Below are 20,737 nucleotides of genomic sequence, written 5' to 3'. Positions count from 1 at the left end.
GTTCAAAGTAAAGATAAAGTGGGTAGAATGAAACGTTGGTCACGTGATCAATCCCTCATTCGTTTTTTGTAGGGACAAGCTGAAGTAGCTAAGGGTGTAGTTGAAATTATCGCAATGTGGTTGAAATGCGAAAAATCACAACAAATTGTTGAAAACCCGATCGTAGAGCTTTTGTTGACAAATAATTGCAAATATTAAAATTTTCAGACGAAACTAATAATATTAATGTTTATATACATAAATAGTCATTTGTATAAAAATACTATAGTTTTGTATGCATGAAAACAAATTCCCTGCTATTACACACTTGTTAAAGTCACATTGTTTTCTTTTCGTATACTTATCTTTATATTGAACAGAGAATACGGTATTTCTAAATAAGTCGATACCCAAAATTGTAAAAGTAAATTCTATATAGATGCAAACAAGAATGAATATCTATTTTTATTGTTAAAAATATTGTTTTAATATTGCTATTAATCATGTATGCTACTTATATACGATTTGTCAAGATCAGTCGGTAACAACATTATGGCGCTTTTTCGAAGCACTTTAAATCGCTCTGCGAAAGAAATTCATTCTTTATGTCAAACACTTTTTTACAACGTACAAGATAAAAAAGTATTCGATAAACTTTCACGTATTGTTTAATCGTGTTGTTAATATGAGTAACTCTACATTTGTTCTGGACAATGGGGCCAACACCGCAAAAGTAGGGTTAGCCTCTGACAGCCCAAAGTGAGTTAATATAATGAAATATAAAAAATTTAAAGGAAAGAAAAATGCAACTTTTTATGCCGTTATTTTTAGATTAGTTCCTAATTGTATCATGAAAGCGAAAAGTGAACGGCGCAGACCGTTTGTTGGAAATCAAATCGAAGAATGTCGGGATGCATCTGGACTTTTTTATATCTTACCGTTTCAAAAAGGATACCTTGTTAATTGGGACGTTCAGAAAACTGTATGGGATTATATATTTTCGAAAGAGTGCTGTCCAGTAAATTTGAATCAACTTTCTGTTATCGTAACTGAACCTTTGTTCAATTTTTCAACCGTTCAAGAAGCTATGACAGAGATATTCTTCGAAGAATACGAGTGTCAAAGTCTATTAAAAATTAACCCAACTACCCTTTCGTGTTACCAATATAAGACAGAGAATCCTAACACGAAATGTTGTATCGTAGTTGATAGTGGATATAGTTTTACTCACATAGTGCCTTATGTAAACGATACCAAAGTTAAAGAAGGCATCAGACGCATCGATGTGGGTGGAAAACTTCTTACGAATCATCTTAAAGAAATAATATCATACCGGCAACTTCACGTCATGGACGAAACTTATGTAATAAATCAAGTAAAAGAAGATTCTTGCTTCGTCTCTCAAGAATTTTTCAAAGACATGGAAATTGCCAAAAATAAGTTGGAGAATAATCCTATAATTAAGGATTATGTTTTACCAGATTATACAACGTTAAGACGTGGTTTTCTTAAAAATCCAGAACCTCCTAATGAACAGCAGACTTTACGCTTGAGTAATGAACGGTTTGCTATACCAGAAATATTGTTCTACCCCTCTGATATCGGTATCCGACAAATGGGTATTCCAGAAGCAATTATGGATTGCTTAAAAGGATGTGAGGAAGAGACATGGCCTCATCTTTTATCTAATATCATTCTTACTGGTGGTAATGCAAAGTTTCCTGGATTTCAAGAAAGAATTTATAAAGAAGTTAGAAGCCTTGCACCTGCAGAATACACAATAAATGTTTATTTACCTGAAAAGTAAATGATCATTCAAGTTTGTCTTAATGCCAATAAAATTTGGGCAAGTATGTAATTTATTATATTATCTATTTTTCAGCCCAATCACGTATGCATGGCATGGCGGTAAAACACTTTCAAAAGATTCAATGTTTTCGACTCTTTCAGTAACTAGGGAAGAATATGAGGAAGAAGGACAGAGTCTTTGTTTTGAAAAATTCGACGTGTAACTTCAATAAATCTTTAAAATGCCTTAAAATTTTTTATCTCTTTTTATACAATTATAGCATACATATGCATACATTGTAAGAAATAAAACTTGCAAGTAATTAATGCAGAAGATAAATTATTATTTGAAATAACATCAATTACACGTAAATTAAATTACAACTGAAAATGGTATGCAAAGTATAAATTGGAATGCAGTAGTATTAGTACAATTATTTATCGCGAATAAATGAAAATCAAATAGATTTCATTTGTGCCATAAGTTCTTCTAAACTTGGACCAGATTCAGATGATTTCAAATTGTGATTCACTTGCAAATCAACCAAATGAGATGGTGCGTTATTAGTTTCCTTTGTATTCGATGATGATGGTTGCTCGCTTTCATCCGCCTCTTGTTCGTTCTCGTCAATGACCGAAATTCCTACGGTAAATTAATATTAATATCGTTAATATCATGTATATTTTATTTCTTTACGCTATTAACATACCCCATTCGTTATCTTCGTGCATGGGTTCATCTTCGACGATTTCTTCTACTTTTTTCTCAGGTTTTGGTTTTGCCGCGTATTCTCGCTGACACCCTCTACAGTACTTGTCATCACAGTTTTCATTTGGTCTTAATACCATGTTAGAAAAGTAATCTTGCATAGCATTATAGCCTAAATAATAAGATACCTCGCCAAAATTTAAAAGATATTTCAATGCATTTTGAACTAAAAAACCAGCTACAATTCCCATAGTTGTTGGCAAAGATGCTGCGCATACACCATCTCGTTTTAAAGTCTTTTCATCTATATTTTCTGCTACTACTAATGGAGGAGCACACTGAAAATAGTACAAAAGTATTAGAGAATTGATAAAAAATAATCAAAGAGTTATTCATATTTTGAATATAATCTTTTATTCACCGCAAAACAAGCTGTCTCTCCAGGAATAATAAACTGAATATGACCAGAAACAGCATTTTCCGAAACTCCGCTTTCAAACCACTTCTGATTTAGTTCATTGCAAGCAGTATTAATTGCCATCCGTGCTTCAAAATTATCTACACAACTTAATACTAAATCTACCGGTCCCTTATTTAAACTCGATGTGCTAGAAATAAAATAGAATATCCATTGGTTTTGTAATTTGTAGTGTTTTACATATCATTCGTTTATACCTTATGGTATTCATGAAATCATCAAAGTGGTCCACTGTAATGATATTGTAATTATGCGTTTCAATGTCTACATCAGGGTTAATGTATTGCAGTGTTTTTGCAGCTGCTTCTACTTTACTTTGACCAGCTTGATCCGGTTGGAAGAAAAGTCTATTCATATTTGCCATTTCCACTTTATCATAATCGAAAAGAATCAACTGAAATTCATGATATTTGTTTTTTAAAAGATCAAAGCATAACGATTCTTAAATAATTATAAAATGACTACCTTCCCAATTCCGCATCTTGTGAGCATTTCTGCAGTTACACTGCCAACTCCACCTACTCCGACTATTGCAATCGTTAAATCCCTTATCCTTTCATAATTGTCTACAATACCCATGCGTTTCAAAGCCATTAACCGACTAATAAAAGAACAATAACATAATATTGATACTTTGTACCTTTTTTATAAGTACTAATTGAAAAATAGAAAACCTAAATGAAATAAAGAAGAAAATCACCTGTAAGGATTTGAATCAACCACTTCACTTGACATATGTTCTATCTTTTCTCTGACTGTTAATGTGCTTTTATATTGCTTTTCCAACAATTTGTTTTCGAGCTCCTTTACCCTTTTGCGTAATACTTCCACCTCGTCCATCGTTGAAATAGAAATTGATTACAAGAGACAAACGTAAGTAACTGTATACGATACACGGGCCGTTCGCAGGTTGTAAAGGGGAGTGTACTTATGAATGTGTGTCAAAGTAGGTACACTCGCGCAACGAGGATAAAATTTGTTGAATTTTTTACGCGAATTATTAGTTTTACAAGTCACGTCACGTAAATTTTGTTTAATATGTGTTATCGATTAAACATTTTTTTTAATAAAGATTGCATAATCGAGTACATAACCTGTTATTTTCGAGTGATAAACCTTTAAACAGCGTATACGTCGAACTTGAAAAAATTATTTTTTTGTATATATTTTTCCAAGACATTTGACGATTTCCCCTCAGTCTTCTGTAATACATAGTACGTTTTTCTTCTGCATTTTTAATATAAGACAATCGAAAAATCGATTAGTTTTTTAAAAAAATGTGTTACATTACGTTTATAGATCCAACGACTTCTTAAAAAAAAGAAATAAATCATGTAGATATATGTAGACATCACGCGCAAAAATTCGAGACTAAATAATTCGAAGTAGAACTTAATCGTGGTAAAGGTGAATATAATAATAAAAAAACTCATTCTTTTAATACGAACGAAATTGTATTTCTTTTTTTTTTTTTAATTAATCCTATACAGCACTGTTATTTTAGTGTCGTTACAACGTTCTCTTTTGTTGTAAATCATATGTCATTGTTACATCGTATATACGCGCAATTGCCTCGTGTCCGCATAAAGAAACAATTTATAACTTTTCGTTATTCATTTATCGTTTAACCATCGTGTAGCTAATTTTGAGAGTAAATATGCAAACACATTAAAAACATGAGGTCGCGTAATACACAGTGAGTCTATTTTTCCTTTTTATAATGCTTTTGTAGTCGATGATGAGGTTTAAATCAAAGCATTTCCGTGCACTTTGGCTAATTTTATTGTCATACCTCAACCATGTCAAAATACTTTATTTTACAAGTAATACCGAGTTTATTTAAAAGAACTAAGTGAACTAATTTTTTCATAGTAGAAGAAACAGGAAAACGAGAAAGTCTGTAAACGATTTCATTTTGTCGCTTTGGCATTGTAACAACGAGACGATAGAAAATCGAACGTACACACATTTGGTACGGTAAAAGATTCAGTGCACTTCGTTTCCCGAGGATACAGTCGTTCTCGAATAAAATGAAAAGAAAAAAGTAAAATTCGAATGACTGGCCTGCAAAGCACTATGCGACAGGAACGGCGTTACTAGCGATTCTCGTCGACTAACATCACATTCTGCTCTCAAAGTACCGCGAAACTATGACGTTGCAAGATAAAGTATCAAAGTTAAAATTCAGAGTGTAATATATTAATTATATTAGTGACAATTCGTTACTTCAATTGTTTTTTCTTTTTGTTCGTTTAAGTTCATTTGCAGATTTAAATAGTAATTATTCGATAGTTTTTTGTTTTCCTATAAAACTAAACTAGATTATCGTAAACTTAACGTATGAACAGGGAGGGTTATCAAACTTGGACAAACAAGTACGTTTGCGCCGTTCTTGCCACGTAAAAATTACTTTGAAATTAAACAGTTTGCCGCGCGTTTCAAGCTATACGACAATCATAAGCAGAATAAATAAAATGTATTTATAGTTTACTTGTATTACACGGAGTATTCATTTTTTACATCTTTAATATCTATAGCGCAGTATTCGCCTCACATAACTCTTATTTACTTTTCATATTTTCACTTATCCTCTGTGTATATGTATATATGTATATATATATTTTTTACGCGTTATTGAAAAATAAAATATACATATATATACATATAAAATCTTAAAATACACGATAATAAGGCAAAAACGGCGCAGTGATCAGAATAAGAAGCGAACAGTACTATTTTTTAGCCGATAATATTCGAGAGCCACATGTCACTTCTCGAATTTAAATTCACACTCCGCTTGAATCGGTTACGCATTTGTTGGTAATACGCTAGCGTCTATATGTTTATGTGTATATATATATATATATATATATATATATATTATGTATGTATACATATATATATATATATATATATATACACATATATATCGAATTGACCGTACTTTATGCGCAAAATTTATACGTATAGGAACTGACGAATTCTTTCGAAATAATACGAAAGGACACGGTGTACAAGTGGAGTGTGCTCTATTCCTATACATTCATTAAAAGTACGTCTCTCTCACTCTCCCTCCCTCTCTCTCTCTCGCGCGCGTTCGTTCTCTCTCTCTCTCTCTCTCTCTCTCTCGCGCGCGCGTTCGTTCTCTCTCTCTCGCTCGCTCTCGTCCGCGCGCGCGCGCGCGCGCAACGAATACTTTTTTTCAAATGTACATAATAAATTGGCCTATTCATATATAAATAATTACACGATCAATTTTATAAGAAACACATTGGTAATGCTGTATACGAAATAATTCGATCGATTTAGATCGCGTGTTGTCGACACTCAAGTTTGGAACAGCGCATCGAGCGTACAAATGTACAGCAATACAAGATTCTTTTTCCTTCTATCTTTATATCGGTGTGTATATATTTCGTGTTGGTAGGCTTTTGCTGACGCCAAGTGTTTTAACGTGTCTGTGAATTCTCGACTTCGATCAATGAGAACCACTAAGGTTTAACATGAAAAACAGAGGAAAAGAAAAACGATCATAGCGAAGCATGAATAATAACAGATGGCTAAAATTTGAATTCGCGCCTTCGAAACGGTATCGTTAAGTCCTCTCGATTGACGATGCCTTACCAACGTGTCGGTAGCATCTATTACTGGATACATAGGTATTCACAGAGCACAAAGAGTACTTGGCTATAACAAACATTTTATTCAACTATTATTGTATCAGATATAAACGAACATTTTTATCATCGTTAAAAGTAATAAACCGAGCGGCCTAAGGTACATGTATAAGTGTGAATGTGTTTGTGTACGTGTCGTATCGTTTGTGTGTATACGCGCGTGTGTCTGTTTGTTTGTAGAAGCACGAGCGTGCGCGTCGGCGTACGTACGCGCGTCTATGGATGCAAATGTACGTGTTGGTTTTCGCTTTGCACCGTCTTCTTCACCATGATGTCTCGCGTGATAACGATCATCCCTCGAATGACAAAAATGATCTAATAATCGCATCTGTATGCATTTACGGGTTTCCCATGATCGTGACATTTAGTAACAGCGTCAGTAAAAGGATAGTACCGTACAAATCATCAATTACAAAACGGAGAAAAGCAACGTACAAGGTACTAATGGCACATGCACACCGGCCAATATGGACGGAGCACGTACTTCGATTCCATAGGTTTTCGTGTATCCTGTATCATCGTAAGCTTTCGTTTCTACAAACGTTTGTCATACGCTCGACAACGCTCTCGGAACACATCGATTACTTCCCACTTCTTCTTCTTTTTCTTCTCCTTCTTCTTCTCCTCCTTCTCCTTCTTGTTCTTCTTTTTCTTCGTCGTCTTCATCATCACCGTCATCATTATGATCATCAGCATCGTCATCATTATCATTATCGTCATCATCGTCATCATGACCACTATCGCCATCACTATCACCATCATCATCATCATCATCATCGATCATCGATCATCGATCATCATCATCACCATCATCGTTACCATCATGATCATAACCACCACTATCATCTTCTACTTCTTCTTTCCTCCGTTAGACTTTAACCGTACACGGTAGATTATATTTCGATTACAACAGACGCAAAATCTTTTTTTTTTTTTGTTTTTACTCTTAAGTGATTCCCAGGCTGAAGATCAAGGAATGTCTAAAACGTAGAACTTTATGTATCGTGTCGAAATATAATTGTCATTCGCGTAAACAGTGGTCCACCATCGTACGAAGTACTTTTCTTTTTATGTTTGCGAGCTGAGGTGGAATGGAAGGATCAGGTGTTAGCGCATAACGGATCGAAAATTATTTATCGTACAAAAAAGATGCGCCATAGAGTATATCCTCGTCTCCCTTCAAGATCCATTCCAAAGGTCTATTAATCCGTTTATTCCCTGAACCGGTGGCACGCTGCTCGCTGTGAGGCTTAACGATGGGATCAAGCCCTTCGCGCGAGGTGTCGGTAGCTAAACGAAAATGTTTGATTCTTCGTAAACTTCTCTTGTAAAATGGTATATGAAACACAGACTAAACAAAAAGGAAAAGAAAAAGAAAAAGAAAAAGAAAAAGGAAAAAAAAAGCCTGCTTTGAAATGACTGATCAATTCAAGTCCAATTGTCGTTCCTTTATAGTGGTTCGGTGATTGAACCACGTGCCAGGAATGAATCAAACATTTTCTTACAAATGTGGATATTGGCGCTTGTGACTGAATCCGGTCACTGGTATCGAAAAGAAACGCATCGTTATAAACGTTATAAGCGCTTTATACAGTTTTATTCTAATTAACGATTAATCGACATTAAACGTCACAGACTTGAATTGTTTCAATATTTCAAATCAAACATTTGTTTAGTCGCATTTCTAGTTACATTATGTGTCACTTAAAACGATCTTCTTGTTGGTAAAAGAAAAAGAAGGTAAAAAACGCAGCTGTCGCGTAAACGAGGAATTTTTAAGTACAGTGTACCGTGGAAAATAAAAACATACATCACTTGCAAAAAATAGAAAATCGCTTTGCGTTTGTAAGGGCCGTTATTATATTATATCGTACGTTCTCTTCTCTCTCTCTATCGTATTATTATAAACCGCGTTGGTCGTTCTGTGCTCCTGAAATTTTACGAGTCGGGTGGTATCACCGACAACGACAAAATGGTTTACATTCTGGGCAACGATGGCGCTCCTATTTTCTTATTTCGCTAGTTTAAATGCCTCGAACGACCTTGCGTAAAGCGTAACATAGTTGTTTCCTTTAACTTACTCGCAATGGAGAAGGTGCCCGACATATACCTTATTCTAACGATACATTGCAACATAAATGTGTTTCCACGCTCAACGCTTGAACACTTTAGAAGAGCGATGCTTGCCATTGCGAATCAGTTAAACATTTGGACGCCGACACTGGACGATGTCGACAGTCGATTTCATGCATTCAATCGTGTACCATCCGAATTACGAGTACCCGTAGACAGTACAACATGAACACGACGTGTTCGTAGTCCCGGTAGCATTCTTTCGTTCTTTATAAATATCGTAAAATAGAAATTGTGAATCCGAATTAATACGTACTTCACGAATGTTTTAATCGATCCGCATCGTATTCGAGGATGCGAATGAATGTTTTATGGCGTTCTCGTGGTCGATTCAGCAATACGTGAATGATATGATTAAATAATTATAAATTGGAAATTGAGGTGGTGATATTACCTGGACCATTACTCACCTACAGGTACCGAACTTGCCATAGGAGTAGGTGACGATGATACCACGTTTACCCGACCTTGTTCTTTTACTATTGGAACTAAAGCAGGTGATACGAAATAAACATTCCGAATATTACGTGGTGCTATATTTAAATGTTACGTGTACTTACAAAAATACGGGTGTTCCATAGCTTCGCGTGCAGTGAGTCTCTCGAAATGATCATAACGCAAAAGTTTGTCAAGGAAATCAATGCTTTCGGCCGACACCAAATGTTGGTTCTCCGAATGCATAAAACGCTCCCAGCGTTTGCGCGAATGCCGTCCGAGAATGTCATTGAAACGTGGATCCAATTCGATGTGATACTTGTCAAGGTATTCAAACAGTTCCTCGGTTCCGAGAACTTTTGCAATTCTAACTAGCTGGTCGTAATTATCGTGTCCGTGAAAAAACGGTTCTTTCCTGAATATCATACTTGCAAGCATACAACCAAGAGACCACATATCTAATGAATAATCGTACATCTACAACACCAAGAAAATAATGTATTACCCATAATGTAGTTCGAATATTCGCTCGAAATAAAATAGACAAATACTACGACCACGAACCTGATAATCTACGAGTAGTTCCGGACCTTTAAAATAACGCGAAGCTACTCGTACATTGTATTCTTGACCAGGATGATAAAACTCTGCTAGACCCCAGTCGATCAACCGCAACTTTCGATTTTCATGATCTATCATAACGTTGTGCGGTTTGACGTCCCTATGCATTATTCCCATACTATGACAATAATCCAATGCCTAAGCACAGAAACAAGATGGAATAATGTCGTGTTGTTCATTAACGTTCCTTTACTTCTTATATGGCTATAGATACAAAGTGAGTTCAGTATTATCCACGTATTACTTACTTAAAGAAATATTCATGAGTCCGAAAATTTTTTTAAAATTTCTGAAACTAAGGATTCTTTTACGTTCTTTAACGAACGAAAAAAGATGAACTGTTCGCTTTAATAGAAAAATGTCACATTGTATTACTTTCATACACTACAATAACGATTAACCCTTTCTATACTGAACATTTCTCAAATTACTACATTTTCTTGTTCCGTTCTTTGCTAACTGGACATATTACTTTGCATTACTATGTCCAGCATGATAATATTGCATACTGAAAAAGAAGGCTCGTCCATTTCTATTAACAATATTATTAGAAAATTTAAATAAGAGTAACACAATTTTTAAATGCTGATGTATAACAATTTGTAACATTCTTGTAAAAAAAGTCATTTGAACGCTTCAATCTATCGCAGCATCGAAAGGGTTAAAAACATGCTTCGTAAAAGCTAGCGCTAAACTGGGCTTGTATCATTAACAGTCAACTTGTACGAATTAATAAATAATAAATTTATAAGAATTAAATATTTTCGAACTCTTCTTTGAACCTATGATATACACCTACATCTATCGAAATAATAATCTCGAAGGTTCACATTGGACTGATACTTGGTTCCATTGCACTTAACAATACACGCACTTTTAATAACTCGTAGAGGTAGTATCTTATGTCGTAGTCTGTTAGCGTCTGGTATAATTGCTTGAAATCTGTGTTGTTGACGTGCTCAAAGATCAGTGCTGGTGTCCTCGATACTGGATCTTTAACAACTGATTGAAGTGTAATTATGTTGGTCCCACCTTTAAGGTTTTCTAAGATTTTAATCTCCCTTTTTATCTTCTTCTTTTTTACAGGCTAAAAATTAAAATCAAATGAAAATTATACTTTCAGAACAATTGTAATCTATTTATTTGGAGAGTAAATTACACTTTTATACCTTTAAAATTTTTACAACACATTTTTCATTATTTGTGACATTAATGGCTTCGAACACTTCACTATATTTTCCTCTGCCTAATTTTCTCATTAATTGGTAATCGTCTTGTTGCCTATGTAATAAAGAATTGATCAAAAGCAAGCAACATAAGCTAAATAAGTAAAATTAGAACAGATATAAATATATACATATGTTTAAATATACACTTACCCCCATTCAACAACATAGGATTCATAGTCCCAGTATTCTCTAGATTTGTGTGAATTCACGTCGGTGTAAACTCGCGCTCTACTAGGTAATGCCATTCTCTCCGATATATCGCTATTACTATGTGTTTTGTAGATTGCAAGATTTTCACCGTTGTCTATCAAAAAGTTATAAGAGCTGGTTACTTTATCTCCTCCACTCACCCAGTTACGAATGCGCGAGGAAAAAAGTACACCTGAGTCATTAAAAAAAATCACATTAAAAAATGAACAAATTGTTTGCTTTAGTGTGACTAAAGAAAGTAACAAATTTTAAAACATTCATAAATTTATGTTATGCAATCTTGACAAATAGTAACTTGTGCTTTGTTAACTATTAAGAACCGATACCTGATGAAATACGCATTTCAATTCCTAAATATTGTATTTTTTGTAAATTTGACAAACTAATAAAGAAACAATGTCGAGTCAGATCACAATGTATTCATAACACTCAAGATTTATATATTTGTTCTTTCAATTAAATGGCAACATTATATGGGTATTGTGACCAATACTTGTACGCGATATATTCACATATATTAGACAAAGATGAATTATAATACTTAATTATATAACGATTGTGTTAAATATAGGACATTGAATGGAAACTATATATATTAAATTACAATTAATATTTCCTACATAAAATTAAAACAACAAAGTGAAAAAACTTAAATGCTTCATTTACCATCAATCACCATCTTAAGTTGTTGAAAATATAAATCATAAAATTTATGAGCAACTTCTTGAAATAAATTTTAGGATGTATTTTCCATGAGAAACATCTATGTGACAAGGTTCAAGATCTAATAAGAATTACAAGTTATGTGGTTAGAAAAATCAAAACAACTTTAGCAGGAATCATTATGTGATATGGAATAGAATAACATGGGGAGAAAAAAATAAGCTATGAAACGAAAAATTGATAAACGTTAAAACGTGTTCACTAATTGCAACGAATGAACTGCATATTCCTTAGATGTCTATTGATTCTGAGTTTGTAGAAGACTACTGGTTCGTTTCAGCAATTTGTAATTATGACTTCGCGAAAGGGCAATTACTTGTACATCGGAGGCATTTGTACGTAAAATACGCTAATATTATCATCGAAGAACATGAACTGAGGTAAAAATTAATCTGCTATCTGCTACATGGAATAGAAGTACGCACAAGCACAAGGCACGAACACACATGTACGAGATAAATCACACGCCATCGCGATCAAGAAATTAATGTTGACTTATTTTGGACTCACCTAATGCATTCCGGACCCGAATCTTGGTTGGATTGACCGCAACAGATCTACAAATTCGTCGTAAAATTACGCAACCCGCTTACGGAATACGTGAGGCCGCGCGAACGCGTGAAACTCGAAGATTTTTGCGGGCGGCCGGCTTCTCAAACGAGCGAGGTCCAAGATGGCAGCCAACAACCCGCCACAAAATTTTAATTCTGTAGATTGAAAACTTTCAATCTCTAACCATTCGTGGTGTCTTTTAGGAGAAAGCTTATTGCCAGTGCTACCTCTTTAGAACATCAACCAACCATTTGAGAGTGTTGAAATTCTTAAATCATTTCATACATTTTCTCAATTTTACAAAAATATTACAATACCCACTTGAATTAAATATACGGACACGTGTACGACACATACGCTTTATATGTTTTGTCTAGTTATAGAAACTGTAAACAGTAAATTTTCAATATTTTCTAACTATTTTTATGTAACGAAATGTTTACTAGGGAAATATATTAAGAAAGAAATAGTTAATGTTTTTGGTGATTTCCATTTAAAAAAGAAATTTTACATTTTTATTGAATCGAGTATGCATATCTTCGTTTATTTGTAATGCATATAATATTTAATTAATTGCATATGCAATAAAGAATGTAGATCACTATCCATTAACCAATCAAAACTAATTTCAGTTATAATGTAATTTATACAAATAGTAGTTATGCTATGTTTAACTTATGGACTTTGTGTAAATAAAACCACGTGATCGCGAATCTTATTGGTCCGTTGATCTTTGACTAGGAAGAATATATCGTAGATTCAATGCTTAATGGATCAAAATATGAAAAGATTTAATAAATGATTAAAAAATTGATGATAGAATTTTCATTTAAAAATTATACATTTAATATATTTTTATCATCATTGCATTCATTAATCTTTATATATTTTCCCTTATTAATCTTTATTCTGTACAATGATACATTGCTATTTATATAAATTCTATTGTGTCTATATTCGAGGCATAGTCACGTGGTTTTGTTTACATAAAGCCCTGCGAGTTGAATGGACGTTCCGAATTATCGAACATATATCATACTAATTTAAAAATTATCGAGCTAGTAAAGTACTTTATCACGAAGAAAACTTATTTGTTTATAATATATAAAAAAAAGGCATGTTGTAGATTGATCTTTTTAAATTAAAATGCTCAATACTGATTACTTAAACATTATTTAAATTGGTTAACTAATATTATTATTAAAACCCAAATATTGAATGAAACTAAAATAAAATAGAAACATTTTTATTTTAAGCTTAATAAAATAATTGTATTAATAAATAATTATGATACTCTAGATTAAGAACAGTTATTTTGTGTTAATACATGTATAGGATGTAACAATGACAAATCATCCTTCTCTGCAAACCATTGCTTTAAGAGTTGTTCTATATTCTCTGCGCTCTCCTGTAATTGCATACAATTTATATGGACAAAGATCAAAAGAAGTAACAATACTACTGCATGTTTTATATTTACCTCACTTGTATTTGTATCGGACACGTTTAATTTCTTTTTTAGATGCATTGCATCTAAAATCCAAATGTGTGCAGATTTGTGAATAATCCATAAATTAGAGCATAGTTGCCCAACAACAAAGTTGGTATTATTACACATGGAACTACATTATTGATAATAAGTGTTAAATAACAATAAATAATTACACGTAAGTATAATAACTTTAGAAACTTACTTATTCAGAAAACTTTCAGTTATTTTTTTTAAATCCATGTCCCAAGGTACAATAGTTCTCATTAATAAATTTTTTTTTTTCTGAAAATTTAACGTGTTCATTTTTTCCAATATTTTTTTTGTTCTATTGCTATATTTTTTCATATTTTTTGTATGTTTCTCTTTTATGTCCTGTTTGTTTGTATCAAACTCTACTTTTTCTTCGTGTGCAAGGTCTCTGTAATAACCACGCTCCTCAGGTGATAATTTCTTCCAAGAATCAATTATGGTGACTGCAACTTGAGGTACTGACATATTGGGATTTTGTTGTACAACTAAAAATGAAAGAATGAATTATATATACTGACTTTTTTTATATACTGTATACAGCGCATTAAGATGTATGTTAATTCATTTACTTTGTGGTCTAATATATTTGGAATATTTAACAAAACCTTTGCATACATTTCCATTAAACGAATCACTCTTTAATAATTCATTGAACTCTTTATCCATATAAGGTTGTATGTCCGTACCTCCCTAGTGAAATTAATTTTCTCATTTCATTATGTAACTACACAATTTGTTTCAAAGTTTTACCTTTAAACCAACAACATGTCCTTTGCTCCATTCTTTTAATGTGAGACATTTTGTTGCAACTGATTTTTTACTCTTGGAATGCAAAACTTGTTCATTTGTGCTTTGTGTCTTGTTGTCTTTATCGCTTGTATCTGTGTTACACATTTCTGAACAATTTTCCCATTCAAACTCTTCACCCAAATCTACAATGGGTAATTGAGTGAATGTATCTGAATGTGGAGTTAATTCAAATAGAGGACTATCGTCAGTACTTTTCTTTATATTTTCATTGCTGAAAAGTTTGAAATGTATATAAAAAATTGTTACACAACAATGTATTATATGATGCTTAAGATACTAACATTGAATTATTTGAAATATCATTATTGCTACAAACTGTTGTAAATTTTTGCGAATCATTTGAATCTGATTCGCTTAAATCCACAGTTGGTAACTGAATACTAAAGCTCTCTGAGTTTTTCTCGCATATTTCATTACTTTCTTTTCCATTGCTTTGCTCATTCTTAGTAATTTGTGCTTCCTTGTTACATTCAGAATTATTATTACTGACAAAATTTAGATTATTAAATGAATAGTCATCAGATTTTTGAGGTGCGGATATATTCTTCTCAGAACATTTGTTAGTACGTTCCTCTATATATAATTTTCTTTTTTTACATACAGGCTGTTCATTATTTTCATTATTAATACTCATTTGAGAATAGTCTTGATAATCAAGTGATTCATTGCAAGGATTTATTTCTTGTACTTCTCTTTCTATTCCATAAAAATCTTTTATACATTTATCCACTGTATCGAAAACTATTTGCTGTACATATGATACAAATTATACATGGATTCTAATATGATTTACAATCAATTTCACTGAAAGTTCAATCACCTGTTCTTTAAAAAGAATGCAAGTCTTATTTGGCTCTAAATTAATATCAATATTTGCAGCATTTATTAAAACATATAGAAGAAATATCGGCTTCTTTTTTGATGATGAATCTTGTCCTATCGCTTCTAATATTGTATTAGTTAGCATCTAAAAATTAATTCTGAATTTCTTTATAATTACATTATTTAATTACAATAAAACTAAAAGAAAATGTGTGTACCTTCTCTAAATCTTTATGTTTAATAGGTCTGTTGTTTACAAAAATATATTGTGCCCCAGAGTGGAAAACTTCACACATATTCTGTGCTTCTTTCCGAGGTATCATTAATCTCATATTAATCTGATAAATATAATTTACAGAAAATAAAAATTATAAATTAAAGTATAGTATTGTAATTGATGTATTTACCTCTGTATTTTCAACATTTATCCAAGTCATATTAGATGTAATTTTTCTACCTACAACATATGTTACTGCTTCTTCGAGAGTAGCTATACTAGGTTTCATAAAAATAATGGTACTATTAACTTTATAACTTAATCGTACCATAAATTTACATATTCCATAACTTTTGATTAATGATTCCAATAGTTTAATATCTTGATTAGCTTTCTTTGGGGTAGTAATTATTTGTCTTCGTACTGGTATTTGTTTAAATAACTGCCTAACTTGAACAGTTGTACCTATACGAATCAATATATTTAAAGAAAAATAAATTATTTTTTAATCTATTCACATACCTGTAGCTCTGTGACAAGGTTCAGAGCTTAAGATACATCCATGATGATCAATGGTATATGATACAGCAGCTTCATCTTGATTTGTTTTTGTTATAATTTTAAGATCTGATACTACACTCAGCGCATTCAGTGCTTCACCTCGAAATCCATATGTTTTTAATGTGTCTATCCGTAACATAAATATTATGATTAGAAAATTACACACCATATTAATACACAAGTAATTAATATAGTAATTATTTACCTAAATCAGAAAAGTTACAAATTTTGGATGTGTAAGACGATAAAGCCATGTTAGGTGCATCTACTTTGGAAATACCACAGCCATCATCCTTCACTTCTATTAAAGTAGCACCATTATCTATCTAAAGTATGAATTTCATATTAAAACTATAAGACACGAAGCATTTGGTTTAGATATCAGGCATGTTTTAGGTTAATATAAAAGAGGCAATAAGAAACAACATGCAATTATAGAGTTTTAAAAATGAAAACAAAGAATAGTGAAATACCAAATTAATTTCAATGCTTTTGGCATTAGCATCTAATGCGTTTTCTATTAACTCTTTCGCAGCATTAGATACCGAGGTAATAATTTGTGTGGTAGTTATGAGTTTTGCTGTATTTTTGTCCAAGGCAGAAATGCTCATTTTTATGCGAAAGTAAATTTATCGATATTCAATTCTTAATCCACACTATCCAAATTTGGTAATATTATCAAGGTTCAATTTGAAAAATTTGACGTCTCATGAATACTTCGTTTTCGTGTGTTACCAATATTTATATTACTGACAGTATTGCTGTGGATCCCGTAGTCGACGCGCGAATGTTACATAGTTTTAAATTTTATTCAGGAATCATAAAATAACTAGATTGCCTGCATCGTTAAAGGTAAGTCAAGCCATCTTAGAAACATATAAGTCGTTGAGTATAATGATGTGTATCCACACCAATTTAGGAATATACATGGATAAGAGGTTGGAAAAGTAACAAGTGACATTTTCATTTAAAAATATTTTTTCTAAAATGTAATTTTTGTATGAGACATATTACATTATTCAACATTCAACATTCAACATTCATTAAATTAAGAAAACAACGATTAAACATTTTATTTATATTGTACAATCAACTTATCAACGAGTTTAATATATGTCTCTTTTGCATCGTTTTGCGACATACCATCCTTTGACTTCCACGCGTCCCATTTCGCTTTTCCCTTTAAATCCAGCAAGCCGGGCCTAGCTGTAATTTCATCAAATAATTTTTAGTCTTTTTTGTAAACAATCTTTTTCTAAATAAATAGTATAAAAGAAATTCAAAATATATTGTTTTTCAAACAGACATCGAAATAGATACTTACACGTGTCGACATTACCTACGGTCGCTTGTTTAAATAACGCATAAAGTTCTAAAAACTCTTCGTCCGTGGGTCGTTTAGAAAGACCTTTTACAGCCTCTACCGCGGTCTGGAATTTCTAAAAGAAACCGTAACAATTTTAATCTACGTAAACACATACATAATTTATTATTTATAATTTATAAGTCTATCTATTATTTATAATGACTTCGCAAAAAATATAAATTTGCATTTGTACCACTAGAATATTGTACAAGTCAGGGATAAAACAACGACTTCCTTTATTTTTTTCGTTTTCTCATAAATATTCATGGTGTGCATCAATCGGTAACGTAATATTCAAAGTTTACGACTTCACGAAAATACCTATTTATCATCATTCGTATATCCAATAAGAAATAACAGTTACGATATGATACATGATACAAGCGCATACCGTAAACAATTTTATCATATCTAAACGATCTAATTGAGCTTGATCGTTAAAATAACAATTCAGTAATGTTATTGTGCTTTTCATAGAGAAGGAGTGCACGCAGTAAAAGTATTGGCTTTTCTCTTCGAGTCATCTTCGTCCACTTTTAATACTACGATTTGTACCCAATTTCCGTATAAGAGTCCAACTGATGACGAGAAATGAAAGATTAGATTTACAATTACCTGATCGACAGACATCTTTTTGAGCAGTTGTTTGCAACGTTCACTTAATGACTACTGGCCAACGGATCTACCGACACTGCGATTAAATAGCCTTCCGGTTCAATCCCCACTCCTTAACCACCTAAAACCGCTGAAGATAAACGTAAATGCGATTACAAAAAAATAATAGATAAATCTACCGGTAACGTCAAAGAACGATTGATCAAGGTTCGTGTTTTCGATCGAACAGTTCATAGTTTAATCCAAATAACCTTGCAAACATTTTGAAACGGTAATTATCCCGTTATTTTATGAAAGACTGACTAGATGGTTAGATGACAAATTATCCATCGATTTTAGCGAGACTTCGCAATTGAAAAATATATTTCGTATTCGATCGGATACTCGATAATTTTCAAGATATTAAACAATAATTTGTCTGCTGGTTGGATTAATACTTTCGACGTTATAGAGTTATATTAATATTTTTGACATTATAATTTTTTCAGGTAGAACAGTGATCTAATGACCTCGATGATGTTTCGTAATCGTCTCTCCTTGGTTCGAGTTTTTCCCAATTCTCGTGACCCATTTATATTTTTCTCTATACTGTATTTAAGATTTCTTTTTATATGGTGTTTTTTTAAGAGGATAAAAACAACAACAGTTGAGAAGTCTAGTAAACAAATTAAACTGGACTTGTTTAGCTATCTATCTTTCGATTCGTTTACTACAATACCGGATACGGTATTATAATATTGGTAATACATACTAAAACGTTATAAATAATAAATAATATTATTTAAATTTAATATACGATACTTAATATTATTTAAAATATAATTAGGAAAATGGTTTGTATCGTGTTAAAACTGCATTGAAAGTTAGTCGAATTTTAAACACCTCGTTAACAAATCATTTAAAATATAAGTTGGCAAATATTTACTTTTGGCTTCGCAGTAAGTGTGTACAAGAGTCGATGGCAATTTGAACTTCGTTATTAGCACTTTGGGCTTTGTACCGTACGATTTGCATACGACATCCTTCCTTAACCGTCTGTAAAAGACTAATTGGACCTTACCTTTCCAGAGTTTACGTAAAATACAATTCCGGTTATAAAAATAATTTTGTAGGGGGAAACATTAGAACATCGTTATAACCTATACTTTTCATTGTCGGAGAGAATACATGGTGCGTGTTATTCTGTGCGGATATATTTGCAATTCAGTATCTAGTTTTGTTACTAATTAATACGTTCGTTACTACGTCGCATTATGCGTGGTGTGCCACCGTTTCTATTTTATATCCGTATAAACAAATGCAGTAAAAACTATGGATCTCGTGTGACATATTATTGAAAATATTTGGTCAACCTGTTTAATATATTTCAATCGAAAATGTGTAACCAGGTTGAATTAATATATCACAATGTGAACTGTGGTAAACGGATTTTCAATTGAATAATGGTGATAAAAGCGGAAATGCAACATTACGTATGCGAGAAATGGTAATATTTGTTAAATGGTCACGATCGATGGAAATCACAATTATTTTTAGTCATTTTAAGACTATTCTTCACCGATAGAAGAAATTTTAAATATTTTTTTACTCTTAAACTCCATTAGTTTAAATTCTAATGAAATGATTACGTAATATTATTTTCTGAATAAATTTAAAGAAATCGTGATGAAAAAAGGCTATCGCTTTGCTTAAAGGTGATGACAGTACGTCAAGAATGATTCGGCAAATTATGATCTTTTTACTGCAATATCTCATAAAATATTGAGTATCCAAGTTAAATCAATGGATGGTTATTAAATATTTTTCAATTTTTATTCTACCTATGAAACGAGGTTCAAATCGGTCTCCAACACGTTGTATTGTCTCCTGTTTTGAAATATTTGAAATATTTCTTTTTCACTCGAAGATATATTACGATCTAAGCATCTCGACAGCTTCTGTTTTCTATCGAAACGGAATCTTTGGCTCGTCGATAATTAAAATGAACTTTCACAATATTTCATTATCCTAGTTGTTTCTTGTTTAAAAATTGTTCAATATCCCTTGTGAGAATTACGGCTGAATTAAAGGTGCTGCAGCATCGGTCTACTTTTGAAAAAGATCATTCTCGAAGATATGAATTCTGGCCGCTGGTTCGATGTACTTACCGGTGACCAGGACGCTGGATACGACAAAGAGAGAATGTTGGAATTCTTAAACAGGGCCAAGTCGATTCAAGCGTAAGAGATGCGAGCGCCATCTGGATGGAGCGGCAAAACAACAGTCTCAAACGATTGAAAGTTCAAAGTTA

At 32.4% G+C, this 20,737-nt stretch overlaps 5 protein-coding genes across 8 annotated transcripts; 1 reads left to right on the top strand and 4 right to left on the bottom strand.

Annotated features, from left to right (window-relative positions):
- Window positions 1–453: 453 nt before the first annotated feature.
- Window positions 454–2,123, top strand: Arp6 (Actin-related protein 6). The gene is made up of 3 exons (XM_076312108.1): window positions 454–738; window positions 811–1,782; window positions 1,862–2,123. The coding sequence occupies exons 1-3, from the start codon at window positions 665–667 to the stop codon at window positions 1,989–1,991; spliced, it is 1,176 nt and encodes a 391-aa protein (XP_076168223.1). The 5' UTR covers window positions 454–664; the 3' UTR covers window positions 1,992–2,123.
- Uba5 (Ubiquitin-like activating enzyme 5) lies at window positions 2,011–4,244 on the bottom strand. Its single transcript, XM_076312107.1, has 6 exons — window positions 3,655–4,244; window positions 3,420–3,555; window positions 3,152–3,348; window positions 2,898–3,084; window positions 2,478–2,814; window positions 2,011–2,410 (listed from the first exon to the last, which is right to left on the bottom strand). The coding sequence occupies exons 1-6, from the start codon at window positions 3,792–3,794 to the stop codon at window positions 2,226–2,228; spliced, it is 1,182 nt and encodes a 393-aa protein (XP_076168222.1). The 5' UTR covers window positions 3,795–4,244; the 3' UTR covers window positions 2,011–2,225.
- A 3,516-nt stretch (window positions 4,245–7,760) lies between these two features.
- On the bottom strand, window positions 7,761–12,657 carry Ckiialpha (casein kinase II subunit alpha). 4 transcript variants are annotated; one of them, XM_076312103.1, is made up of 8 exons: window positions 12,493–12,657; window positions 11,200–11,431; window positions 10,990–11,101; window positions 10,695–10,907; window positions 9,764–9,958; window positions 9,325–9,676; window positions 9,175–9,252; window positions 7,761–7,921 (listed from the first exon to the last, which is right to left on the bottom strand). In XM_076312103.1, the coding sequence occupies exons 2-8, from the start codon at window positions 11,292–11,294 to the stop codon at window positions 7,761–7,763; spliced, it is 1,206 nt and encodes a 401-aa protein (XP_076168218.1). In that variant the 5' UTR covers window positions 11,295–11,431; window positions 12,493–12,657. The 4 variants fall into 4 exon arrangements, with proteins under 4 accessions (XP_076168218.1, XP_076168219.1, XP_076168220.1 ...); XM_076312104.1 differs by having other exon boundaries at window positions 9,175–9,243; XM_076312105.1 differs by having other exon boundaries at window positions 7,783–7,921; window positions 9,159–9,252.
- Window positions 12,658–13,764: 1,107 nt separating this feature from the next.
- Window positions 13,765–17,232, bottom strand: LOC143146851 (uncharacterized). Its single transcript, XM_076311545.1, has 12 exons — window positions 16,940–17,232; window positions 16,672–16,792; window positions 16,428–16,592; window positions 16,096–16,370; window positions 15,907–16,026; window positions 15,687–15,833; window positions 15,148–15,614; window positions 14,807–15,077; window positions 14,626–14,746; window positions 14,229–14,541; window positions 14,015–14,156; window positions 13,765–13,942 (listed from the first exon to the last, which is right to left on the bottom strand). The coding sequence occupies exons 1-12, from the start codon at window positions 17,075–17,077 to the stop codon at window positions 13,835–13,837; spliced, it is 2,388 nt and encodes a 795-aa protein (XP_076167660.1). The 5' UTR covers window positions 17,078–17,232; the 3' UTR covers window positions 13,765–13,834.
- Window positions 17,233–17,426: 194 nt separating this feature from the next.
- On the bottom strand, window positions 17,427–18,577 carry LOC143146587 (acyl-CoA-binding protein homolog). The gene is made up of 3 exons (XM_076311018.1): window positions 18,448–18,577; window positions 17,791–17,905; window positions 17,427–17,672 (listed from the first exon to the last, which is right to left on the bottom strand). The coding sequence occupies exons 1-3, from the start codon at window positions 18,460–18,462 to the stop codon at window positions 17,539–17,541; spliced, it is 264 nt and encodes an 87-aa protein (XP_076167133.1). The 5' UTR covers window positions 18,463–18,577; the 3' UTR covers window positions 17,427–17,538.
- Between the last annotated feature and the right edge of the window lie 2,160 nt (window positions 18,578–20,737).

The sequence above is a fragment of the Ptiloglossa arizonensis genome, chromosome 5, assembly GCF_051014685.1.
Source record: "Ptiloglossa arizonensis isolate GNS036 chromosome 5, iyPtiAriz1_principal, whole genome shotgun sequence".
Taxonomy (NCBI): Eukaryota; Metazoa; Arthropoda; class Insecta; order Hymenoptera; family Colletidae; genus Ptiloglossa; species Ptiloglossa arizonensis.
This window is presented reverse-complemented; position numbering and strand designations above follow the sequence as displayed.